Below are 23,957 nucleotides of genomic sequence, written 5' to 3'. Positions count from 1 at the left end.
GCCTCTTCTGAGGATTCTGGGCAGCAGCATGGCCTGTGGAGGGAGAAGGCAGATAGTCACCCAGACCCACAACACCTCTGGGCATCCCTAGGTCACAAGACCCTGGAGTTTTTCCAGTTCCTAATGAGGAGGTGTAGCCAGGGACATGACCTTGGAGTAGAGATGCAATGCCCAGCAGGAGCCATCCGTAAAGGGTGTGCCAGGCAGGGAGCACAGCAAGTGTGAAGGGCCTGAGACCTTTAAAAGGAGCTGAGAATTCTTTGGAAGCTCACCAGAGTGGCAGAGTCAGGGCTTGCTACTTGGGAGACCATCACATCTTCCCCTGTGGCAGAAAGCCCCCTTCATAGATGACCCAGACACATTTGTGATGGAACATAGCACTTTACAGTGGTCCAGCTGCATTCAGGCCTCCGTAACTTCCCTGGGGCCTCCCCACAGAGCAGGGTGAGCAGACAGGGTGTGGGGTCCCACAGTGACTCTGGACACTCCAGGCTCCATCCCTAGGATGGCTCCTGCAACTGTCTGGCTGACCTGTGGTTCCCAGAGTGCAGATGACCCAGCCGCCACCTTACCTAGCTCCAGTCCCAGGCAGAGAAACTGAGGACAGAGAGGCATAGAGGTGAAGGCAGCACCGTCCCCTTCCCAAGCCTACCAGCTGTCCTCCTGGTGAGGCAGGAGTGAACACCAGAATGAGCACTAGATTCCACCTAGATTCCACCCGAGGTGCTGCCCTTTGGAGCCGGGACTGGGGATGCAGAGACAGGGAGGCCAGTCCCCCTGGCCCAAGTGGGTCTAGGGCACACTCTGCCCAACCCTGGGTCAATAACCTTAATGATCAAGGGCTAGACAGTGGGCAGGTGGCAGTGAGAGCACAGCTGAGTGCTTTCTCCATGGAGGGCACAAGGCTTAAGGCGGGTGTGTCCTCTGGGAGGCTGCGCGGCATGGAGAGCAGAGGAAAATCAGGGAAGGGCTGGCCCCCCTCCTCCCTTCTGCCAGGCTCATGCCTGCACGGCCCACTCCACCGCCCAACTGGAGGCCTCAGGACACTCTCTGCAGTGTCAGAGGCAGCCAGCTGTAGGGCCCTTCCACCCCCAGCTCAGATGGGGAAATTGAGTCATATAGAGAGCAGGGCCTACCCAGGGCTCCACAACAAGCCCTACCTCCCCAGTCCTGTGGGTGCCCATCACCCACCTTCCTACTGGCCTGTACCACACACATTGGCTGTGATGTATCCTAGTCCATGTCCTGGCCCTGGGTCCATTTACCTCATACCAGGAGGAACCGCTCATGGATTCCAGGTTTTGTTTATTCTTCTTGCAAAAGCAGTTTCGAAATACTGAGATACCCAAAGTCCACAAGTCGTGCTTGCATTTCCAAAGTCATGCTGCTGGCATTGGACTCTGCCCAGAGAATAAAAGGCCAGCAGCCCACGAGCAGGCCCCCTAGACTCTCTACCCTAGGTGCAGAGAAGAGAGGCAGGACCCTGTGGTCTTGGAACATCTTCCCGGGCTGCGGGATGACACAGACATGAGAAGACTGGCTCCTCTGATTTCCACATGCCCTGGCAGCTGTCATTTGCGGAAGGTGGGGGTGGAGAGGGGCTAAGATGCCCAGCATTGCTCCCAGTAGCCCCATTTACAACCCCAGTGGCCACAGTTCCGACAGAGTCAGGCCATGCTACCTGAGAGACCTTCACATCTTCCCTGTGGCAGAAAGGCCCGGAGGGCCCTGTGTACTACTCCCAGTGCAGCTAGGGTGCCAACACCCCTTTTACAAAGGGAAACCGAGCCTCACTCTGCGGATTGAGCCCTCCTCCCCATTGCAGGGATCCCAGTGACCCCTGGAGGAGAGATGCTTACAGGGGGTGTGGCCAGCCCAATGCATAGCCCTGAAGGAGTTGGCACCCTAGCTGTACTGGGAGTACTCAGGGCCCCCTGGGCCTTTCTGCCACAGGGGAAGATGTGAAGGTCTCCCAGGTAGCATGGCCTGACCCTGCCACTCTGCTGAGCTTCCAGAAAATTCTCAGTTCCTTTTGGTCTCAGGACCTTTGCACTTGCTCTGCTCCCTTCCTAGTCTACCCTTCACAGATGGCTCTCGTGGGCATTGCATTTCCACTCCAAGGCCACCTCCCTGGAGACACCTCCTCTGACCCACAGATTCTGGGTCATCACCTTTCCCATTACCAGCTGGATGGTGTTCATTTGTTTACTTGTTTAGTTTTCCCCCTTTCCTGGCACAGCCCCTAGGAATGTTAACCCTAAGAGCAAGGACCATGTCTCTGAGCTCTTGGCACATTGTAAACATTCATTAATTTTTAAAAAATGAATAAGTAGATAGTCTAGTTAGGAGTGCAGAAATACCAGCCAATTGTTGAGGAACATGAGATGAATTGCAGGAGGGAGGCAGGTCCAGGGTCTACCTGCCTCCTTCCCCTGCCCAGTGTTTTCAACCTTTTCTATCTCACAGCACACTTGAACTTGTAGTTAAACTTTCGCAGCACTCAAATTATCTTGATCAAAAAAAAATAATAATTAATGATTGTTAAAAATTTCTGCAGCATCCCTAAGATCCTTTCACTGCACACTGGTTGAAAATCACTGCTCTAGGGTGGTGCCTGTGGCTCAAAGAAGTGGGGCACCAGCCCCATGTATAGGAGGTGGTGGGTTCAAACCTGGCCCCGGCCAAAAAAAAAAAAAAAGGTGAGGCTTTATTTAATAAAAAAAAATAAGAAAATCACTGCCCTATACCCTCACCTGAGGTAGACAGCACTAATTCAATACAGCACCTTTGATCCCATGGAGGAGACAGGTACTCTGAGCTAGGATCCTCATAGCCACCAGTCATTCTTAGAGTGAGTAGGAGGAAGAGTCAGGTGTGAAGTACCTGGTATGAGAGGGCTGGCAGCCCAAAGGGCAGGCACTTAAAACTGCTCCAAGAGTCAGGAAGACTTCCCGGAGGAGGTGGTAGAGTGGGTCTGAAAGGCACTGGGGCTGAGGGGAGGTAAGAGGGTGGGTAATATATTTTGCAGGAGGGTGGGTAATACTGTAAGTCTTGGACATATCCCCAAGATAGTAAAATCCAGACTTTATGGAGAGGAGGGAACATGTTAGGCCTGCTCAGGGGCCACTGCTGCATCCATCAGCTCTCTCAGAATGTTCTTGCCTGGCACCACGTGGATCCTTCTGGTCTGCCAGCTGGAGGGATAAGCTAGGGCTGTGAGGAGAAGCACTGGGTGAGTACCACTGAGCGCGTGTTTACAGGGGCTGAGCACATGCTGGGACATGTTCCTGGTGGGTGAGGCTTGTCAGGTGTTTCATGACAGACTGGAGACACAGCCCCTTGCAGGAGCCAGGTGCCCCTCTGCAATATCCACACCACCCCATCTACCCTCCCTTCCTTGGCAATTTTCACCCTGGCTGGTGGGAGCAAGCCTCCCTTCTTCAGGAGCCTGTAAGGGTCTCCAGGGAGGGTGACACCCTGCTCAGCTGCTGCTGATCAGCCCTGCCCCCATGGGAGCAGGGAGCCTTGCGTCCTGGTTTTAGAAAGAGTGGTGCATTGTGTTAGGCTGCTGATAAAGCTATTCACGGTTATTGGAGAAAACTTGAGAAGCACTTGACAAGGATCTGGTGAGAAGGGGAGAGACAGAAAAGGCAGCAGAGACCAGGCAAGGGGGGATGGCTGTGTGGATAGCACTCGGATTAACCTTTTGGTGTGTATATGCTTGTCTCTATATGCATGTACATGCATGCATACACGTGACGCTCACACACAAACATGTATCCCACACACATATGTGTGTGCACCATGCACAAAGCACACATGTATATGCATACGTGTACATGCATGTGTGTGTGTGCACACACAAGGTCGCACATACATATACACAGATGCATTGTGTCCTCCCAAAGCCTGCTGTGAGGAATGCCTTGACCCCATGAGTGCCTATGGCCACCTCCGGGCCATCCATTCCTCTCCTTTTCCCAGTGAGCAACTGCTGTCCTGAGCAGTCAGTGCCGTAGTCACAGCTAGTTACCTGCTATTCACATGTGGTCAGTTGCACACCCAGGGCAGATGGCACAGCCAGCCCCAATCCTCTACTGCATCAGGACCGAATGAAAGGGCCTGAGAAGCTATGGGGAGAGACCCTCAGGCAACTTGCTGCCCCACTGGGTTGTTCATTTAGGCAGAGCGTCTGCCTCTGTGATGTGGAGGCCCTAGAAAGGTCAGCTGCCCTGTCACCCCTCTACATCTTTTGCTCTGCTGGTACCTAAAACCCTAGTGATACTTTTGCTTAGAATTTTATTGACCAAGACACAGCATCAATGGGGCAGCATTGGAGAAATGCCAGAAGCCTTGGGTCCCTGATAAAGTCACCCAGGGGACAGGGCTGGACCCTTGACACACCACCGTGGACCTCGCAGGTACGCTTGGGTGCCCAGGGCCATCACAACCACTGCCAAGTGGTACTGCCTGGCCCACACTCTTATAAGGCCTTGGAGGATCCTGGGAGGGTCCCTCTGCAGATTACACCTTGTGCACAAGAACCAAGTGAGGGCAGAGCCCAGAGCAATGTAAACCTGGGGACCAGAGAAGAACGAACAGCTTGTCTGAGGTGTTTGACTCACTTGGCTGCTTGTTTTGTCAGCCCTTCTGTGAATTGGCATCATGGCCCTACTGTATACCCTTGAAAATACAATCAGATTTGAGGCTCGTGGCCTGCAGTCGAGGCCCAGTGAGTAGGCAGCACCAGCAGGCAGGGTGGGGGCCAGAGCCCCACTGTCACCTGACTCCTTGTCCTGGAACCCAAACCTCCTCCATGGGCTCAGCCTTCACACAGTCTCTGTGAGTGCCCGTGTGACTCTCGTCAGCCCTACTATGGGGCTCTTGGGTTCCTGCTTCTCTGTTCTTCAGTGTCTGTCACCTGCTTTCCACCTTCCATCCAGAAACAAGTGGATGCCTCTTGCCTGCCATTGCCTGACCTCTCAGGCTGAGCATTTTTTTTTTTTTTTTTTTGGAGACAGAGTCTTAAGCTGTCACCCTGGGTAGAGTGCTGTGGCGTCACGGCTCACAGCAATCTTCAACTCTTGGGCTTAAGAGATTCTCTTGCCTCAGCCTCCTAAGTAGCTAGGACATCCTGCAGGTGCCCGCCACAACACCTGGCTATTTTTCTGTTGCAGTTGTCATTGTTGCTTTAGCTGGCCTGGGCCAGATTCAAACCCATTGAGCTACGAGCACCGCCAGGTTGAGCCTTTTCAAGAAGGGTGTAGGTGTTTGGGGGGCATGAAGAGTGGGAAGCCAAGGCCCCTAAAATGCTCCTTCCTGAGTTGGCTTCTTCACTGGGGTGTGAAAGGGATCCAGAAATCTGCTGCCTGCCCCACCCAGGACTTTTTTTTCTTACTGTCTGTCCTTTGGTTTTCTTAACGTAAGTTGTTATGAAGAGTGACATATACACAGAAAGGGGCAAGAGTGCCCTCGGTGACATTTTGTAGAGCATGAGGTGGGTAATGGCACCCAGACCGGCCCTGCCCCATTGGCCAGCACCATCCTGACATCCAGTGGGGCCTGTGCTGGCCTCTGGCCTGGACATGCACAGGTCCCCACTTTAGATGCTTTTTGTGCCTGACTTCTTTTGTTCCCCTTGATGATGGTGAGACTGGCCTTGGCATGTGCTTGTCTTTGTCCGTTCTCATTGGTGTGGCAAGTCTCACTGTGTGAACACATTGTGCTCAGCAGAAATCCAGTACTCTGTGGAGGATGCCTGGGTGCTTTGCAGTTTGAAGCCCTTGTGAGTAGTGCTGCTATAAACACTCATGGCTGTGTCTTTTGGTGTACTGTGAGTCTGTCAGTATTTCTGCCAGGCCTACACCCTGGGTGGAATTTCTGGGCCTGCATATGCTCAGCATTCATAGGCACTATTGGACGCTGCCACCACCACCAGCTGACAGTTCCATTGGCACTGGGCATTTCTGCCTTTTCATTTGAGCTGTTCTGCTGAGTGTACCGTGGGTTGAATTTCCCTTCCCCAGATCACTTTTTCTTATGTTTATTGCCCTTCGGATAGCCTCTATTTGGTGAAGTATTTCTTTGTCTTTTATCCATTTAAAAAAAATGGGTCTTCGGCTTTTTTAAATTTGTATGAGCTCTTTATGTATTCTGCAGATGAGTTCTGTGCTTTTATATACGTCCATATCCATATGCATATCCATATCTCTGTATTTATATTTGTACACACACATATTTGGCAGGCAGGTACAAAGTGCCTGTATGTATAGACGTGTGACCGTCCCTGGAGTACAGCAGTGAACAACATAAGATCCTGCCCTCGTGGAGCTCAGACCAACAAATAGACTGTTGGATTGAAGCATCTTGACGAGAAAAATTCCATGGAGAGGGAGAAGTGCAGGAGTGGAGGGTAAGACAGAGAGGGTGACGTGCAGGAGAGAGCTAAGGGGAGACCTCTGGACACCACACGGGCACATTCCTTGCAGAGGTCTCATGTGGGGCCAGGTCCCCTGGGCCCACAGACAGTTTGTGAGGACTTTGCTTTTCCTTGGGAGTGTGGCAGGAACTGCAGAGGTTCTGGGCAGAGGAGGGTCAGGACTAATTCAGGCTCTAACAGGACCCCCCTTCCCCCCAGCTGCCATGTTGAGACAGCCAGGGTGGACTTAATTGGGAGCCCATGGTGGTAGATCAGCCTCCTGTCCCAATGTCCAGTTGACTCCTAGGTGTCTGTACTCATGAGGCCATCCCAGGTGCCTGTCACCCCAGAACAAGACTTCCCTGCTGTTTGCTCTGCCATCCTCAGAGCAGCCTTTTTTGGGCATATATGCGTACCAGGCCTCAAGCCCAGGCCCTAGAAGAGGTGTCTGGAGGAAGGACAGGCATCTCTTCCTTTGTATCCTGTCTTTATGGAAACTCCAGCAGATGTCCACTAGCCATACCACACCTGACTCATTCTCTCCTTTCTAAAGGGGCAGTGGGATCCCCTGTTGGTCCCCACAAGCTCTCCCTATAGAATGGCCCTACACATAGCTTTAAGCAGAAGGAACCCTGGCAGGGGTCAGCCCCTGGAATGTCAGCCTCCCTGTGTCCTTCAGCATCAGGAAGAATGTGGATGAGGAACACATATGGATGCTGAGGTCATACCTGTGAGCAAAGGAGACAGCAGGGCTGAGGGCCCTCCTTCCTCTTGGGAAGGTCTGTATTATTGGACGATACTGGTGCAGTCTGTGGCTGAGTACAATGGGAAGAGACTCAGTGACTGTACAGAAAGGCAGTGTGGGGCTGCTCTCCCATTAGCCACCTGCTCTAGACTGTCATGTCCAGGGAGGCAGAGAGGAAGGCTCTCTGTGAGGGCAGGTGGCCACAGGACTGTCAACATGGACTTCATGAGGTGATACCAGGGCTACCTCAAGACCCAGATGTCCCAAAGTGTCATGGGTCAGGGCTGAAGAAGCCAGGCAGCAGTTGCCTGGTTGGCTTCCCCAGGCAAGACCCCAGGCCTCACCCCCTTGGTGCTGTAGAGGGGTCTTTTTTTTTTTTTTTTGTAGAGACAGAGTCTCACTTTATGGCCCTCAGTAGAGTGCCGTGGCCTCACACAGCTCACAGCAACCTCCAACTCCTGAGCTTAAGCGATTCTCTTGCCTCAGCCTCCCGAGTAGCTGGGACTACAGGCGCCCGCCACAACGCCCGGCTATTTTTTGGTTGCAGTTTGGCCGGGGCTGGGTTTGAACCCATCACCCTCAGTATATGGGGCCGGCGCCCTACCGACTGAGCCACAGGCGCCACCCCTGTAGAGGGGTCTTAAGGGATTTGGAGGCCACACATTTCTAGGGCTCAATAGCCCAGACTGTCCTGATGCTACTAGTCACTTGCCGAGGTGACTGTGAGCTTTGCATCCTCCAGCTGTCCTAAAATGGGTACAGAAACAGCACAGGGAGGAGGATAGTGTGAAGCTAGTTGCCTGGTGCCACCCGCCCACAGGTGCTGTACCACATAGTGATTAATAGTGCAGGCTCTGAGTCTGGGCCAGGGCCAGCCCTTGCTGGTAGAGAAGTAGGGGTGGGAGGTACAGGTGAAGGATGCCTGTCTCCAGGCCCCGGTACTCTCTTGGGGGAGGCCAGCAGATGGAGGCCAGCAGATTGACACAGCTGCCAATTCCCCAAGACAGAAATAAGTGCCTATGAAGCTAGCCTGGTAGCTAACCTTGCTGCTGGTAAGAACAGGCAGATGTGAAAGGGTGGGTAGGAGGACAGGTGGCCTCTCACAGGCTACTCGGCAGCAGTGGGTGGGGGAGATGGTCATCCTGGGCAAGCAGGACATGGGCAGGGTCACCAGTGCCCATCCAGGTCCAGTGGTGTGCTTTGGAGGTCTCCTGGGCTTGTCAGAGCCTCTTTGGGCAGGCAGCCCCTGCTCCTCTCTGTGCAATCCAAGCCAATAGTATCCCGGCCCCTCCCTCTAGCCCCCAGTAGCCAGCTCTAGTTCACCCGGACCAGAACTGGCCTCAGCTGGCTGCCCTAACCTAGGCTCTGGGCTTCCCAATTCCAGATTCCCTAGAGAGAGCGCTCTTCGGCTCAGTCCAACCAAATCCTCAAAGCTGGCGTTGGTGAGGGGCACTGTGGGAACACAGTGGAGGGGGAGACCAGTCACCTGACAGGATTCCTTCTGAGTGCTGGGGTTCCTGAGCTCTCTGTGCAGTGTGCCCGCCGCCCCTTAACCGTGTCGGATTAGCCCTACCAGAAAAGCAGCTGCTGTGTCCCCTGCGTTCCAACGAAATGGAGGGACGGAGAGTTCCGTGAGACGCCCAAGGCCTGAGCGGTGTGGAGTGAGCCTCCCGTTAGGGGAGGCATTCAAACCAACGCTGGCCGAACACCTGCTGTAGCTCTGTAGTGGCTCAATGAGGTGAGGTTGGGGCGGAGTTAGACAGGCGGCAGTGAGGGGATGGGAGCGCAGGGGACCTTCTGCAGCAGGATATCACCACAATGACCGCCACCATCCCGCGTTGAGCCCCCACCCACAAGGCGCCCTACCACAGATACTTTGGCGCGGCCACCCCAAGGACGCCATGCCCCTCTCCCCACCCCTACACCTGCGGTGCCCCATACTCAGCGCTGGGCGCATGCCGCGGGCACACGCAGCACCCCTCATCGTGCCACACGGCTATCTTCCCTTCTCTGCCAGCCGCCACTCGGCTCCCCTCCCTCTGGTCTCTTCGCCAGCCCCACCCTGCACCCCTCCCCCAGTCCCGGCCCCGCCCCCTCGCTCCCCTCCACCCCTGCTGGCCCCTCTGCCGGGCGGAGAGGCTGCGGGCTGTCGGGCGGGGAAGTCCGGACAGAGTGCAGGGCGGGTGCTTGCTAGGCGCGCCGGCAGAGGAAACGTCTTTAGCTAGCTCTAGCGGAGGCACGCCAGCCGGCTCGTGGGGGACAGGCAGTCAGGATGTTTCTGGAGCCCCAGGTAGGGCTTCGATGCTGGGCAGGTGCAGGGTCGCGGGGCCGGGAGGTGGTGACATGGGCAGAGCTCGCGCGTGGCCGAGCTCAGGAAGCCGTATGACTGTCCAGTCTGGAACGTCTCGGCTCGGCCTGGGAGGGAGCCGGTCCTAGGGAACCACCGCAACTAACTGCGCGTCCCCACTGGAGTACCTGCTGTCAGGTGGACCCTGCCCAGCCTGCCCCTGCACCTCCTGGTGTGGCCGGGGCCATCGAGGGCAGAGCGGCATCCACAAACCCGGAGCGGGGCGGGAGGCGGTAGCTTCTGCACAGGGCAGGGAGGGCGCCTGCCCCCGGACCGGCACTGGCAGGCTTGTGAGAGTCCAGACGACCCTGGATCCTTTCCCAGACTTGAGGTGCGCAGAGCCACCTGTTTGCTCCGAGGAGGCGGTGCGGGGAGAGGGGGTGTCTGTGCCGAGCCGGCGTGTTTCTGTGTGGGCGGGACCGAGCACGTGCGGAAGTGCGCTGGATGTGTGCGGGTGTGGGGACTGTGAGCGCTCCAGGACCGCACAGCACGGGCCCCCAAAGCGTGCATGTTTTCAGAGAGCCCAGCGCGGGCTTCCAGGGAGTTCGGCCGTGCAGGAGGAGACTGAGAGCCGGTTGTGGAATTACTCCTGAGTGTGGGGCCTGTCGTGCTTCCGGAGCTGTTTAAGAGCCTCCTGGGGAGTGTTCAGGGCTGTTGATTGAGCTGCAGCCTGCCCCACAGTTCCCAGCCCCCTGGGCACGTAGCTGACCCGCCTGGACACAGGAGCCCAGATCCTGTGCTGATGGGGACTCTAGAGAGGGCTCAGCTGGGAGATTGGGGCTCACCTGTCCCTTCCAGGTGCTTACCAGGTGCCTCAACTGGGGAAATGCTGGGGTTCAGCAGGGGACCAGATGTGTGCACCTCAGGCCTGCCCTCCTAGGGCTCATACAGGGGCAAAAGGCACAACTAATAAGTAAAATATATGAAATGTCACATGGTGCTAATTGCTAAAGAGAAAAAGTAAAGTGGGAAGGACAGGAGCACATCCAGAATGCATCAGTAAGGAGAGTTCAGTTCTTTCTGTAGACGTATGTCCTTTTGTAGAGAAAACAGTTCCCATAAATATATATGATGTAGTTTTCATTCATGTGGTATCCCTGGTGGGTTGGTTGGGCCCTGCTCTGTTCCACCCCTGCTCAGGGACCCAGAATGACAGGGTCATATGGTAGAGGAAGAGGGCCCTGCACTGGCATTTAAATGCTCCAACCAGGAGGGACTTGTCATTCCACTCACTGCTGCTGAGCCAGCTGGACCCCAGGGCCCCACCCAACCTTGCCAGGACTGGCAATGACAATTCTACTCACCCATGAAGGAAGAGTCTGACAGAGTTGGTGTTGAGCATGTCGACCACCAGCGCAGGCCAGTGTTTGTGTCTTAGGTAGAGTGTCTGGAGGAGACAAGTGTACAGGGACCTAAGGAAGGGAGGGGTGGGGGGGAGCAAGGGTGAGGCACACTGGGGCAGGACTCCACAGAGGAAGTCACCTGTGTTCAGGGGCCAGTGAGGGCTGGCAGGAGTGACCAGGACGTGGTAGGGGTAGGGGTCTGCTGGGTTGTACTTTCACTGGGATTGTGATGGCACTACTGGCTGCTGCTTGGAGGAGCTGAGGACAGCAGGGGCCACCACAGTGGTCCAGGGGCAGATCAGGGGCTCAGACCAGGGAGGCAGCAGAGGAGGAGGAGGGAAGGGCAGATGTGGAGGTGTTCTGAAGGTATAGCTGAGTAGTCTTCCTTGGGCAGGGCACTGGTTAGTGATGGGGAGGTGGCTCAGGAAGGAGGGTTGTGCCCTGCAGTGGGAAAGACTGCAGGTGCGGTAGATGGGTGCAGGCTAGAGGCAGGGACAGTTTGATACACCCTCACCTGGGGATGTCACTTGGCAGTGGGGTGGGTGGTCTAGAGTTTAGGGAGAGGTCTGGACTGAACAAGAAGGGTGAAGACTAGCCCAGGTGCACTGTGACCTCAGGGGCACAGGAGTGTGGAGGGAGAGCAGTGCCCCAGCCTCCCAGGTCAGCCTGACCCCTGTGCATACTGGGGTCCAGACCTGACCAGGGTGCAGGGAGTGCTGAGGACAGCACCACCTGAGGCATCACATACTGGACCACATGGGCCACAATGTAAGGGACTCGTGGGGGAGCGGGGGCTGAGCAGTCAGGAAAGGCTACTTGGGGGAGAAGGTTACATGATGGCTTTGGGAAGACAAGTAGGTGTTGAGTAGGTGCAGGGAAGTTGCCTGCATCTTTATACTTCTGGGATGTTGGGGGCTCACACTCTGGGAAGCTGCCAGTGAGTGACGAGAGGAAGGAGACCACACTGTCTTATTTCCCTGCCCTTCCTCCCCTTAACCCACTGAAAAACCCTTAGTTATGCTTGGAAGCCCATCTCAGAATTAACTGCTGTACGAGGCCTTCCCTGCCTTCTTCCTACAAAGTTAGTTTTCAGCTCCGGGCCTTCCCAGCCCCCAGCACAGGCCCCAATCCCAAGGAGATACTGCTGTGCTGTGCTTTTCTGTCCTGACAGATGCTAAGGTCTATAGGCTGTTTTTTATTCCTAACTGTACAGAAGAGGCCAGGAGAGCCCGCATGTTTGTTGACTGAATAAGTGAGGGAAGAAAGGAGAGAACAAACATGAAAACTAGAGATGAGAGCTACACACCATCTAGTCCTGCCTCTTTGCTTTACACTAGGCATGGGGAAACTAAAGGCTGAGGTCAGCCAGGAGGTCAGGGGTCAGAGCTCCCAGACAAGAACACTTCCTTCCAGGTTCTGGGTTACCTGGTGCCTGTGGGTTCCAGGACAGGCGGAGACAGGTTTCGGGCCCTGGGGGCTCCAGAGTGAACCCAGTGAGCAGTCAGGGAGTGTATAGGTGACAGCTGAGGCTTCATGGTCCTTTGCTTGTCCTTCTTCCAGTACCCTCAGCTCCCAAGCTCTGGCCCTGTGGCCTGGTAGAACTAGCCGACTGGTGCTGACAATCCACTGCCCTTTGACTTAGGCTCCACAGAATCAGTCTGTCCCCACTGTCTGCTCACACAGGCCAGGCTCCAGCCTCCGGCATTTCCCAAATGTCACTGTGGTCGCTGTACTGCCCCTGCTCTTGACCAGTGAGTATGAGTCACTGGTGGGGGCCAGCTCACTCTTCACCCTCCTTTACCACCTGCAGTGACAGATGAGCATGCTGAGGCTCCTGAGGTCTAGGGCTGTAGCAGCATCCAGAGCAGGAGGGGCCTGGCCTCCCTAGGGGCCTCGGTCATACACAGCAGACATCCTTAGAACAGGAACCAGAGTGTTCCTGGAGTGCCCAGCCTGAGGGCCCAGTGCTGCAGGGTCTTGGGTGTGTGACCAGGGAGGGGGCTGCAAGGTAAACTGATCTGGTTGTCAGAGGATAGTAGTGGAGCGTGCAGAGCTGGGTGGTACCCGAAGACACACATGCAGATACAGACACAGAGACGCACAGAGACACATAAATGTACAGAGACACACAGAGACACATAAATTTAGACACACTCAGAGACACATAAACATAGGCACATGCAGAGACACAGATACAGATAGACAAACTCAACAGAGACACTTCCAGAGATACACACCACCCCAAAGTGGCACTGGTGTGAGCATGCCAGGGCCTGCTCCATGTGGACTGTATGTGAACACCTGTGCCCATGGGAGGTAGACAGGTAAGCTATTGATTTTTTAAAAATGTAAGTTAGGTAATTGATCATTGAACTCTCTTATTAGTTTGAACAGATTTTTAGTTTGGCTTGCTGGATAATATAAGAAATTAATCATATTACTTGTACTTAAGGAACATTCCGTCTCTTTATTTCTAATCTATCTTTTATTTTCTTATTGTGTTTTCTAAAAAGTACAAAGTAACATTAAATAATGGCACTTGTCTTTGGCTTGATCTTCACTTTACTGAGAAGGCCTCTGGTGTTTTGCTAAGTCTGAAATTGGCCCTGTATTTTAAGTAGGTATTTTCCATCCTGAGAAGTACACACCACCCCTGCGTTACCCATAAATGCCAAGCGTGTACACTAAGATGGATATTCAGTTTCATCAAAGGCTTTCCTATATCTAGCAAAACCATCAACTGCCTTTCCTCCTTGGGCCTATTAATGTGTTGACTTATTAACTTTTTAAGCTGAATCATTCTCCTGTTCCTGGAATGAATCCCGTTGGGTCAGGCTCTATTGTGCTTAAAAATGCTTCTGGGTCATTTTCCTGGTATGTTGGGATGTTGCTTCGGGTATTTTCATCTATATTCATAGGTAAGAATTTATATGTACTTTTAGGAGACATATTTGTACCATTTATAAATCATGGTTGTGTTAGCTTTATAAAATGAACAGGAAGGCTTTTTAATATGAATTGTGTAACTGACATACTTTAAATACTATATAAAATCATCTTATTTTCAAAGGCTTGAAATAATTATTTTGGAAGCCAGAGCTTGATTTTATTTTTCCCTGAGGTTTAGTTGGCTGCCAACTTAATTTGTACAATGGTTATTGATCTTTTTGGGTTCCAAACATTTTTAGTCTATTTTGGTTATTTGTATTTCTAGCTAATATCCCAGTTGAAAGAGCTTTCAGTTCAGTTAGCATAGCCTTAGGTAGTTGATTCTAGAAAAGTTTTTTTCTCCATATCTGTAAATAGATTTCCTTCTTCATGCCCAGAATATTTTTGCTTTTCTTTCTTTTCTAACTTGCTTCCTCCCTTCCTTTCTGCCTTCTTTTGGTTGATTAGAATTGCCAGAGGTTTGTCTTTTTAATTTGTGTTTTCAAAGAATCAGCTCTTGAATTTAATAAGCAGTTCAGCTCTTTCTTTGATTAAATCCACAAATTTGCCTTTTGGCAATTTCTTCCTCTATTTTGGTTTGCCATAAGTTTGTGTAGGAGCTTTTTGTTGTAGCTTTTTGAATCAAGTTATTTCACACTGTTTACTTATGATGCATTGAAGTCTATGAATTTTTCTCTGAGTACAGCTTTGGCCAGATCAAATTTGACACAGAATTTTCTTATAAGTGTTATTTTTCTGATATGTCTGTAGTATGAGTTTAGATTACTTATTTAACACCAACATGATTTTGGGAAATGGGTAAATTTTTTTGGTTTACAGCTTGTTTATTAATATCCAGCATCATTCACATTGTATTCATGTCATTCTGTTATCTGTATATTTCTGCTTGGAGACTTTATTGGGTTTCACTAGTGATATAATGTGTGACAGTGTGGATAGAGACTCTGAACAGTAGAAGGTGCCTTTCTGTTTTTAGGGCCCAGTGTTTCATGTATCTGTCTCCTTATATTTCCAGTTCCCTTGTCCCTAGAGAGTGCACTCCAGTGTTTTCATCCCCTGAGTTCCATTTGTAGGGAGCTCACAGTGTTCACCGGGAAATAGTACAGGTCCCACAGGTTGAGGGCTTAGTCCCATAAGACTGCCCTCACTCAGATGCTAGGTCTCAGGTTGTGACCTGTACTTCTGACCAACTGGATATATCAGTTTCCATGACCCGCTTCTCAGGTTCCATTAATTTGCTAGAGTGGCTCACACACTGGCAGGAAGGACCAGCCTATAGGTCCTGAGCCCCATGCCTAGAAAGTGGAGAGCAAGGCCTTGGAGGGCACCTTAGAAGGTGCTGGATGGCCCAATAGGTAGAAAGCCCTCTGCTCACACCACTCACTGACAGCAAGGCTCTTGGACAATTTCAGGGAACAGCGAACATGTGGTTTCTTCCAGGCCAGGCCTCATATCTGCCTGCAGGGCTCTGGCCAGGTACCGCCTGCCTTCACTTTACATTCCTCTCTCTTGCTCTGAACCTTACTCTGATGGCCTGGGTAGCATGTCAGATCATGCTGGTTACACTTGCAGGGTTCAAGTCTGAGCTCTGCCACTTTCAAGCTGTGAGACCTGGGATAATAATGTAAGCCCTCTGGGCCTTTGTTCCCTCATCTGGAGAAGAGGGTGGAAGGAAATGAGCTGTTCTGGGGAAGGCAGGGGTGCCTATGTGCTTGATTCTCCTGGGGGCTGCCAAGGATCTGAGCACCTGATGACAAGCCCCCAGGGCCAGGAGATGCAGGACATGTTGCAGGAAAGCTACTCATGTACACAGCATGAGGTGTGGGGGTCAGGATGTGTGTCCTGGTCCTGTTTCTGAGCGGCTACAATGCTGGAGAAGGCCATGGCTCTCTGACGCAGCAGGGAGCTGACAGCTGGAAGCTCCCTGCTCCCCCAGGATGGCGGGGAATCTGGGCATCGCTCTGGGCATCTGCCAGGAGGATGACAACTCACGTAAGGGAAATGAATTTTTATTTGTTTCTAAACACAAAGGAAAGAATCTTTGCTAGGCCTAATTAGATGTCATTTAAAAATAAAAGAACTGTATGTTCTTTATTCCGTATCCTGGCACCCCCAGACAGCTGTGTAAAGGCGGGCCTGCTGGTGGCTGGCCCACGGCCTATCCCTCAGGTGCAGCCCCCCTACCTCCGGAGGACCCTCAGCCCTGATCCAGCAAGCTTGCTGTCCCTGTCTCATGGCCATGTGCTGCTGCACCGCTATCTGGCTCAAGGGCTGGCTCTGTTGCTGGCAGTGTACCCCGTTAAGCCTGGGTGAGATGCTGGTGCCCTGCTGGAGCCTATAGGTGCCTTTGCTGCTGTCCAGCAGAGACTGATGAATAGTCTTCAGTGGATGCCCCTCTATGAATGGACCACAGAGAAGCATTTTTAGCTGGGAGGGGGGGGTCTGCACCCTGGGCCCAACCTGCTCCTCCGTGGCACCCTGAGGGGACCCCTGGAAACCTGGAAACAGGCCTGATTGTCAAGATTGCCTTTATTTGCACACCCCCCTTTTGCCCACTCACAGGGGACTCTCATAACCCCTGTGGATCTGATGGCGTTGGCCCAAGAGGGAGGCAGGCCAGAGGCAGAGGGGGAGGCCAGGATGGTGAGGAGGACCCACTGGCCTGAGTGGGAGGTCAGCCATGCCTGTTGGGGAAGGGCAGGGATTCTCTGAAATCCCACCTGCTTCACCCATGGGCTCTCAAGTCTCAATAATACAATAGTTATTGGTGGACAATGATGTTCTGTGGCCTGAGCAGCCATCAGAAAAAGCTGACTGGACAGAAAAGGAAAAAAAAAAAAAAAAGGAAGAGGAGGAAACCCAGACTCTGCAGAATTTGTATTGAGGAGTGTGAAGAGGAGATGGCAAGATTCCTTCAGTCAATGCAAATAGTATTCGGGAGTAGAAAGAAATTCAGAAGGAAAAAAATGAATCGTGTGTTGGTAACAAAGCTTTAATTATCAACGTGGGCGTGGTGTTGGGCTCTGGGGAGGGCTGGGGTTCTCATAGCGGCCGCCCCCTCACTGAAACCCTCTGCAGCCTGGGAGGACACATAAGGAAGATAGGACCCTTCTCTGTGGCAATTACGAATATGATTTCTTGAAGCTTGGCTTGGTTTATGTGAAAAACAATGTCCTGCCACGTCCCTTTGGATGCTCACCTAGCTCAGCAGGGGAAGGGGCGGGGGCCACAGGGGTTTAGGAGAGAGGGGTGAGGACTCAAGAGACCTAGCTGCAGAGAGGACTGTCACCCTCTCAGGCCCCAATCGCAGGCAGGGCCTGAGTGGCTACCCCAAGGCCAGAGCCAGCTCTGAGCCTCCATGCCTGGAACAGAAAGCAGGGGGCAGCTTTTCTCTGCTTTCTCCTGGTCTGTGGCAGGGGCTTCCTGGCTGTCCTGGGTGTGGGAGGTGAGAGGGGATCCACAGGTGGGGTTAGGGAGAGGGTGGTGCCAGCCCCCATGACCTGTGTGTCCAGGAAGGAAGGCAGTGGGTAACCTGTAGGAGGGGTATCCATCAGTGTCCTGCAGTTTGGGTGCTGACACAACCCAGCAGGTGCTGAGCCCATCTGGAGCTTCATTTCATGCTCAGGGTCTCCATGAGCAGGGGCTACATCTCATTCTCAGCCCACTGGACGCCCGGCCTGTGCACAGGTGCACCCTGGGCTTGCCGCTGGGCCCCGCCCATCTGCCCTTTGTGTTCCCAGCAGACAGGCCCAGGGCTGTCCAGAGCTAGAGGAGACAGGTTGACTTAGAGCTGGGCAGGTCTGAGAGCTGGAGTTTGGTAAGGGAAGAACATCCCCAGGAGGAAGCTTCCGGGACAGGAGTGTCTGAGTCCAAGTGGGGTTGTTGGGGGCCATTAGCCGTGGAGTGGGGGCGTGGGAGGTGGATGCAGGAACTTGGGGAAGTGGCTTCAGTGTGGTTCAGGAGCCACCACCTGGGGCAAGGGTGGGCCTGGGCCCCTGGGGCAGAGGCAGGGTGTGGTTCAAGGCCCTGCCTGGCTCTAGGCCCTCCTTGCACTCACTGAAGTCTCTAGAAGTAACAGAGAACTGAGCTGCAGACTCTTTTAGGCAGGTGTCACTTGTGTGTGGTGCAGATGATGCCCAGGGGACTGGGCCACTGGCACATCATCTGAAGCTCTTTTGCAGAGCTGGGGAGGACCTGGGTGCAGGCACCCACCTGGCCTCAGGTGGAGATGGAGGACCCTAGTTCAAGTTGCCTGGCACCTGAGACCACAGACCTAGCTCTGAGAGACTATAGTAGTTCCAGAGTTAGAAGGAGAGGGTGTGTGCATCACGGACACTGAGGTGTCCATGACGGGGGTATCAGATCAGAGCACCAGCTAGCTTTATGGGGCGGACACCCCTCCCCCTCCCCAACCCCCAGGGTGGCACCCATAGGGTTGGGTTCCAGCCTCTGCCTTTACCAGCCGAGGTTCCAGACACCTGTTTGTCTCCCAGTGGCCACAGGCTATCCCAACCTGGGTTTCTTTGCCAGTTAGTGGGACCCAGGTAGTTGGAGCAGTCCCCACTGCATTTCTCCTCCTCTCTCAGTGCCCCTGATGCAGGTGGGACCCCAGAGGCACCACCGTGGCCAGCCATGTTCTTTCCCTGCATTGTCTGCCCTGCGAACCCAGTTCCGGGACAGCAGGATCAGAGAGGTGGGGAAGAGGGGTGGGGCAGGGGGGTGGCAAAGGAGGCACAGCTGCCTCCACTCTTGACCAGTCCACATGAACTCAGGCTGGGGAGGGGACAGGCTGGGGTTGGACAGACAGAGGAGGTCCCTAGATTCCCATTCAAGTCCCTGTTTACATGTAGGTAGTCAGTAAATGCTTGTTTGGGAGTGAGTGAACCTGACAGGAAGGGCTCCAGGGAGACTTGCCAGAGAATGAACGGGAGAGAAGGCTCACAGGCCTTGGCACCAGCCTTTCCCCCTTCTCACCTCATTCTCTCTTTTCCAGAAGTCTCCTTTAAGTCTTTGCTCAGATTTCAGAGCAGGGAGGCTGAAGTTAAGGTTAATATCTTCCCTGCCCCATTCTTCTGACTCTTTCTCCTCCCCTTCCTCTGTCCAGAGTACTGGTCCTTCTCTAACCTGTAATCTAAGGTCATTATCTGTGTGGCCTGCCAGGCTCCCCTGGTGCCCTGTGATCCGGAGAGTTCCACTTCCTTCATTGGTGTATCTCCACTATCTAGGCAGGTTCTTACTGACTATGAATGAATGAATGGGCAAGGAGTAAGGGCTCTGGGGAACATTGCACCCCCTACTGACCCTAGTGCCAACAATTTTGGAGAACCAGACGGTTGGCTCTTGAAGAGCAACTGGGGTCCCATTTGTTGTGTCCCGTGTCACTGGCCCAGGTCCCAGTAGCAGGCATGGTTCTCACACTGCTGTGGCCCCTGAGTCTGTCATCTTCATTATGGGGCCCACCGGGGTCTGGGCACAGGGCTGGCTCCCAGCTCCTCACAGGAGCACTTTCTCTTTCTCCTCCCAGCCAGCAGAGGGGAGACAGGCAAGATGTGTAATTTTCAGTTGCTAATTGTGATGCCCTGCAGCTTGCTGAGCTAAAAATAGTCTCCGTTTTTGTTGAGTAGTTTAAAAAATAGAAGCCCATGTGCTGCCTCAGAAAGAAGCCCCCCTCTTTAAGCCTGGCAGAGGCAGGGGGCTGGCTCGTGCCTGTCTTCCTCCTCTTGGCAGATTCCTGGGACTCATGCAAAATGGGGCCCGAGGGCTATTTTTGTCCCAGTTTTCCAGGAAGCTGGGTTTCTTAATTTGGGGTCCACAGATGAGCTTCTGGAAGCCTGTCAGACCCTGGAATCATACGCAGAGTGTTGTGGGAATGTGCATTTGCCACGTGTCTGGGCAATGGCTTCAGCCTCCCTCTGAGGTACACAGGGTCATGACCCTTCTGGGAACACTTAGAGACAATGTTGAGAAGAAATAGCAGTCCAGGGTAAAGCAAGGCTGTGGGGCAGGCAGGGCTGGGCAGACCTGTCCATCACTGCCTGCCTGAGAAGCCTCATGGGGGTCCTGACTAGCTGGACCCTCAGCTGGTCCTGTGGGCTGAGTCTAGGTGCCCCCTTGTGAGAAATGGGCCTCTCTGGGCTGCCTCCCTGGGTTATGAGAAAATTTCATTTAAATGAGAGAAGTCTACAATGCCCAGCACACGACTGGCTCTGTGTCTTGCTGATGAACATCTTGAGGACAACCTGGTTAGTCAAATGAAAGCTTATCCCTACTTCTACCATTTCTCAGAAGGTTCCAGGTCGGCAGACTCCAGGATCTAGAATGGGGTCCTAGAATTCTGACTGTGTGTTGGGAATGTGCCCTAGACAGCTCCTCCCTATAGAGTTGAATGAAGGCCTGATCCTGTCCCTGTCCAGCTGTGTAGGATCCCATCTCCTCTCAGGCTGTTGTGTCCACTCTGCTGTGTTTGAGGCTGGCCAGTTGCCCTTTGGGGCCACCTTTTGACATTTCTCCCTCATCCCCTTTTGGGAGGCTGGACAGACGTGCTCTATGCAAATGTGCCAGGACAGGGGTGGTGAGTGCTCAGTGACCTGCACCCCCTTTCCCAGGATTTGTCCTGGAGAGCAGATAACTAGGTTGGCAGCAGGCAACTGGGTCCTAAGTCTCAGGAAAGCCCACGACAGGGCAGGCCAAGGCCCTCCCATGTGGCTCCTGAGGGATAAGTCCCCTGCCCAATCTGGTCACTGAGTCCCTTCCTGCCCAGAGCTCTACACAGTAAAGCATGTGAAGTAGCGAGCTGAAGGCCCACAGGCCCTGTTCCTGGACAGGGACCTTCCTCATGGGAATCGGGAGGTGAGAGCCAAGGGCATGTCCCTATGAAAGCAGACCCCTCCGTAGGGTGCAGGGCTGTCCAGGATAGGCATGGGAAGGAATGCCCCTGCAGGAGGACTGTGCAGTAACTGGGTATTCCTCTGGAATCCACATAATTTACATTAATTTATATTCCTTACCTAAGTGTATTTAAGTACAATAACTTATTTGTGGCAACTTCAGCTGTGGGAGTCTTTTATGAGACCACTGGCAGAGTCAGGCCTTCCCTGCCCTGCTGGGCTTTCACTGTCTCTGGGCACCCTTCATGCACGGGGTAGTAGGAAAGGACAGAGCTGTTAGCCAAGCCTGGATGCCCTGGAGTGTACATGAAGACAACGCTCCCAGTAGGCTCTGGCCCTGGCCTGGAACCATCTGGGCCTCCATTGCAGCTGCAGCTGTCAGGGGTCCAGGGGCCCCTGGAGGGATGGGATGGGATGCAGGGTCTCTGGGCTTGTCCCACATACAACTGGAGTTGTGAGTGGAAGAAAACATGCACCCAGGTCGGGACAGTGCCTGGCAGCCTCTCTTGGGGCATGCACCTGGCTCTTGCACACATGTGGCCAGAGGCAGATGCCTTCCTCCCCTGTGCTTCACTGGGGAGCATCACAGCAGTGAGTGCTACTAAAATCCTTAAGTTCTTTGAAGAGGCTGCAAAAGGCACTTTTGCTCATACTCTTCTGCATAAACTTCCTAAATACTCTTTTCTGTCTCTCCCAGGATCTTGCATTGCACTGGGGCTACCAGAGGTCTTTGCTCTTAATCTCTTAAAAGGCTTGAAAGTCTCTCAGATCCTGGCTCCTCCATCCACCGTACTGCTCTTCCCCTTCTTCCCCCTCTCCAGGCCCTCTATGCAGCTGTGCAGAGATGTGAGGGGGTAGGGGCACCTACTGTGTACCTGTGTGCACATGTGCACACGTACCTGTGTGTACCTACGTGTGTGAATTTTGGGGAGCTGTGAGCACTCAGAAGCTAACATTTCTGGCTATGTCCCTAAAAGGGGCCTCTCACCTGAGTTGTCCCAATCCAGAGTTGCAGAATGGACCTGCTGGAAAGGACCCCACAGATCGAGGGCTGTGTTCCCACAGCTGCTCAGCCAGGCTGTGCAGAACCCTGGGAGCAGCTGCTATGAAGTTCAGATGTCAGTGTCAGCTGTGACAATGTGGCCCCTGCTTCTTACACAGAGGGAGTAACTGTCCCAGACAGCAGCTGGGGGGGGGGGCCTGGCCCCCATGTGTGTGTGTTTTTGGCTCCATACCCGTCACTCTCTGGGTACCTTGGAGCCATCAGCATGTGACTATTCTGGATGTCACAGAAGCACAGAAACAAATGACTGCTTTCTCCAAGCCTGGCTTCCCTGGAGGTCAGCACTGATGCAAAGGCCTGTGTGGGAATACTTCACTGGGGACTACAGTTGAGGAGCAGGAGGCTGAGAAACACGGGGTGAGATCCTGGGGGGAGGGGTGCTCATCAGTTGGTCACACTGACATCACTGGGGAGGCTCTTTGAAGCATCTGTGTCTCAAAATAGTTCATCTGGGGTGAGGAAGGGGTTTACGCACTGTGCCCATGCCGCATGAGTGGAAGTGTGCCTCACAGGTGTTCATGGCCACAGGGCCTTACCTGCCCCAGCCCTGACTTCAGGGTTGTACACCTGGGCCTGTGCATCTGTACGTCTGATGTCTCAGGGCAGGAAGTTTAGTGTATGCTGACAGCACTGAGGCCCTAGATCAGGGGCAATAGATTGGAAACCAAAGGTCAAAAGTGGTAGCAGCTGATGCTGGGCCACTTGGGTGCCACTGAGGCAAGGCACAGGTGTGGCACAGATGTGGGTGGCACATGGCCACATCTGGTACCAGGCACACAACCACATCAGCTTCTGCCTTCTCACTTAACCCTCCCACAGCCCTGCAGGGAGATGGGACAAGAAATCCAACTTCCAGCTGAGGAAACTCGAGGCTCAGAACAGTTCAGAGGCTTCTCCATGGACACAGAGACAGAATGTGTCTCCTGGCTCCACTATAGTCTTGGGCCCAGGGCCTGCAGGGCTATGAGAAATGACTCACACATTCAGGGTGCAGACAAGGGCATGAAAGGCTGGGGGCCCCATGACCCCATGCGGGATTCCCAGAGCAGTGTCACTTGTGCTAGACCGTGGCAGGGCAGCCGTAGGACCCCATGAACCCCTTCAGGCTGTGAGGAACAACAGCAGATGTGCCAGGTGGGCTAAGCCTGGAGGGCTAGGACGGCTATAGTCAGGCAGGGGAATCTGGGGAGAGGGCAGCAGTGCAGCAGCGCAAGATGCCCCTCTGCCTTGGTGCTTTGCCCACCTTCCCTCTGGCCTGGCTGGATACAACCTCCCAGCACCCCAGCCACCCACAGTGCCGCTCTGGCTGTGCAGGGCAGGGCTGTGGCCTTCTCACCTGGCTGCCTGCACCCTCAGGCCCAGTCAGGATTCAGGCCCTGCTACAGGGAGGATGCCCTTCCTTGATGGTACCCATGGAGGGCCATGTAAACCCACTCCAAGATGAAGGAGGCCCCTCTCTGCCTGGTTGCTTGGGCCTGGGCACTAGGTGGCTGGGCCTGCCCTTTCCTCTAGCAGCCCTGTGGGGGAGGGTGCAGGAGGTGAGGCCTGTCTTCAAGGGGACAGTGAGTCACTTTCACCCACCTCCTGTGAGCACGTGTTTTCTGAGTTGATTAGGTCTATAATTAGAAGGCACTTGCCTTCCTGCCTGTACACAGGAGGAGCTGCAAGGAGTTGAGAGGAGGCTGCGGTGCAAACTTGTTCCCCACTCCCTATAAAGGGACTGCTGCTTTGTCTAGGCCAGCCCTGGTTGAACTTGGGGCAGAGGTGAGGGTGCCACTGTGCCAGCCCTGCACAGAGGCTTCCTGTGCTTCCTGCTCCCATTTGACCCTGGAAAACCTGAGGAAATGCCAGTGCCTGGGCTGTCCCCAGGACCAGTTAAATCAGGGTCTGGTGGGAGCCCACCCAGTAGTGAGTCCATGAGCAGTCCCCAGGTGACACAGGTGGGCAGCCACAGCCGAGGTCGCTGACCTAGTGTAGCTGGCACAGTTCACCTGTAGGCTGAAACTCTTGGAAGGGGCTTCCTGGGCCCTCACCCACCTGCACACCAATCAGATACAGATTTGACCCAGCAGGCCTGGTCTGGAACTCAAGACTCTGCATTTTAACAGTTGACCGGGTGGTGCTGCTGAGCATCCCGGAGTGTATGCTGGGCTCACTCCCACAAGGTGTCTGACCCAAAGATGGTACTGCTGTTCCAGGAAGGGC

General features: G+C 53.8%; 1 protein-coding gene across 8 annotated transcripts in view; it reads left to right on the top strand.

The window, feature by feature from the left end:
* Positions 1–23,957, top strand: part of RASGEF1A (RasGEF domain family member 1A) — a 78,093-nt gene that overhangs the window by 39,729 nt on the left and 14,407 nt on the right. Inside the window, exon 1 of one of the 8 annotated variants that reach the window (XM_053585825.1) lies at positions 9,321–9,453. The exons of 5 other annotated variants lie outside the window; for them this stretch is intronic. In XM_053585825.1, the coding sequence (XP_053441800.1) occupies positions 9,436–9,453 (18 nt within the window). In that variant the 5' untranslated portion in view covers positions 9,321–9,435. Of the gene's footprint in view, positions 1–9,320; positions 9,454–11,975; positions 13,772–14,207; positions 15,795–23,957 lie in introns of those variants that run through there. 2 more of the 8 variants (XM_053585828.1, XM_053585824.1) reach the window with 2 other exon arrangements.

This window comes from Nycticebus coucang, chromosome 3 (assembly GCF_027406575.1).
Source record: "Nycticebus coucang isolate mNycCou1 chromosome 3, mNycCou1.pri, whole genome shotgun sequence".
In the NCBI taxonomy this organism is placed as follows: Eukaryota; Metazoa; Chordata; class Mammalia; order Primates; family Lorisidae; genus Nycticebus; species Nycticebus coucang.
The sequence above is the reverse complement of the archived record's forward strand: the minus strand, read 5'-3'. Positions and strand labels throughout refer to the sequence as shown.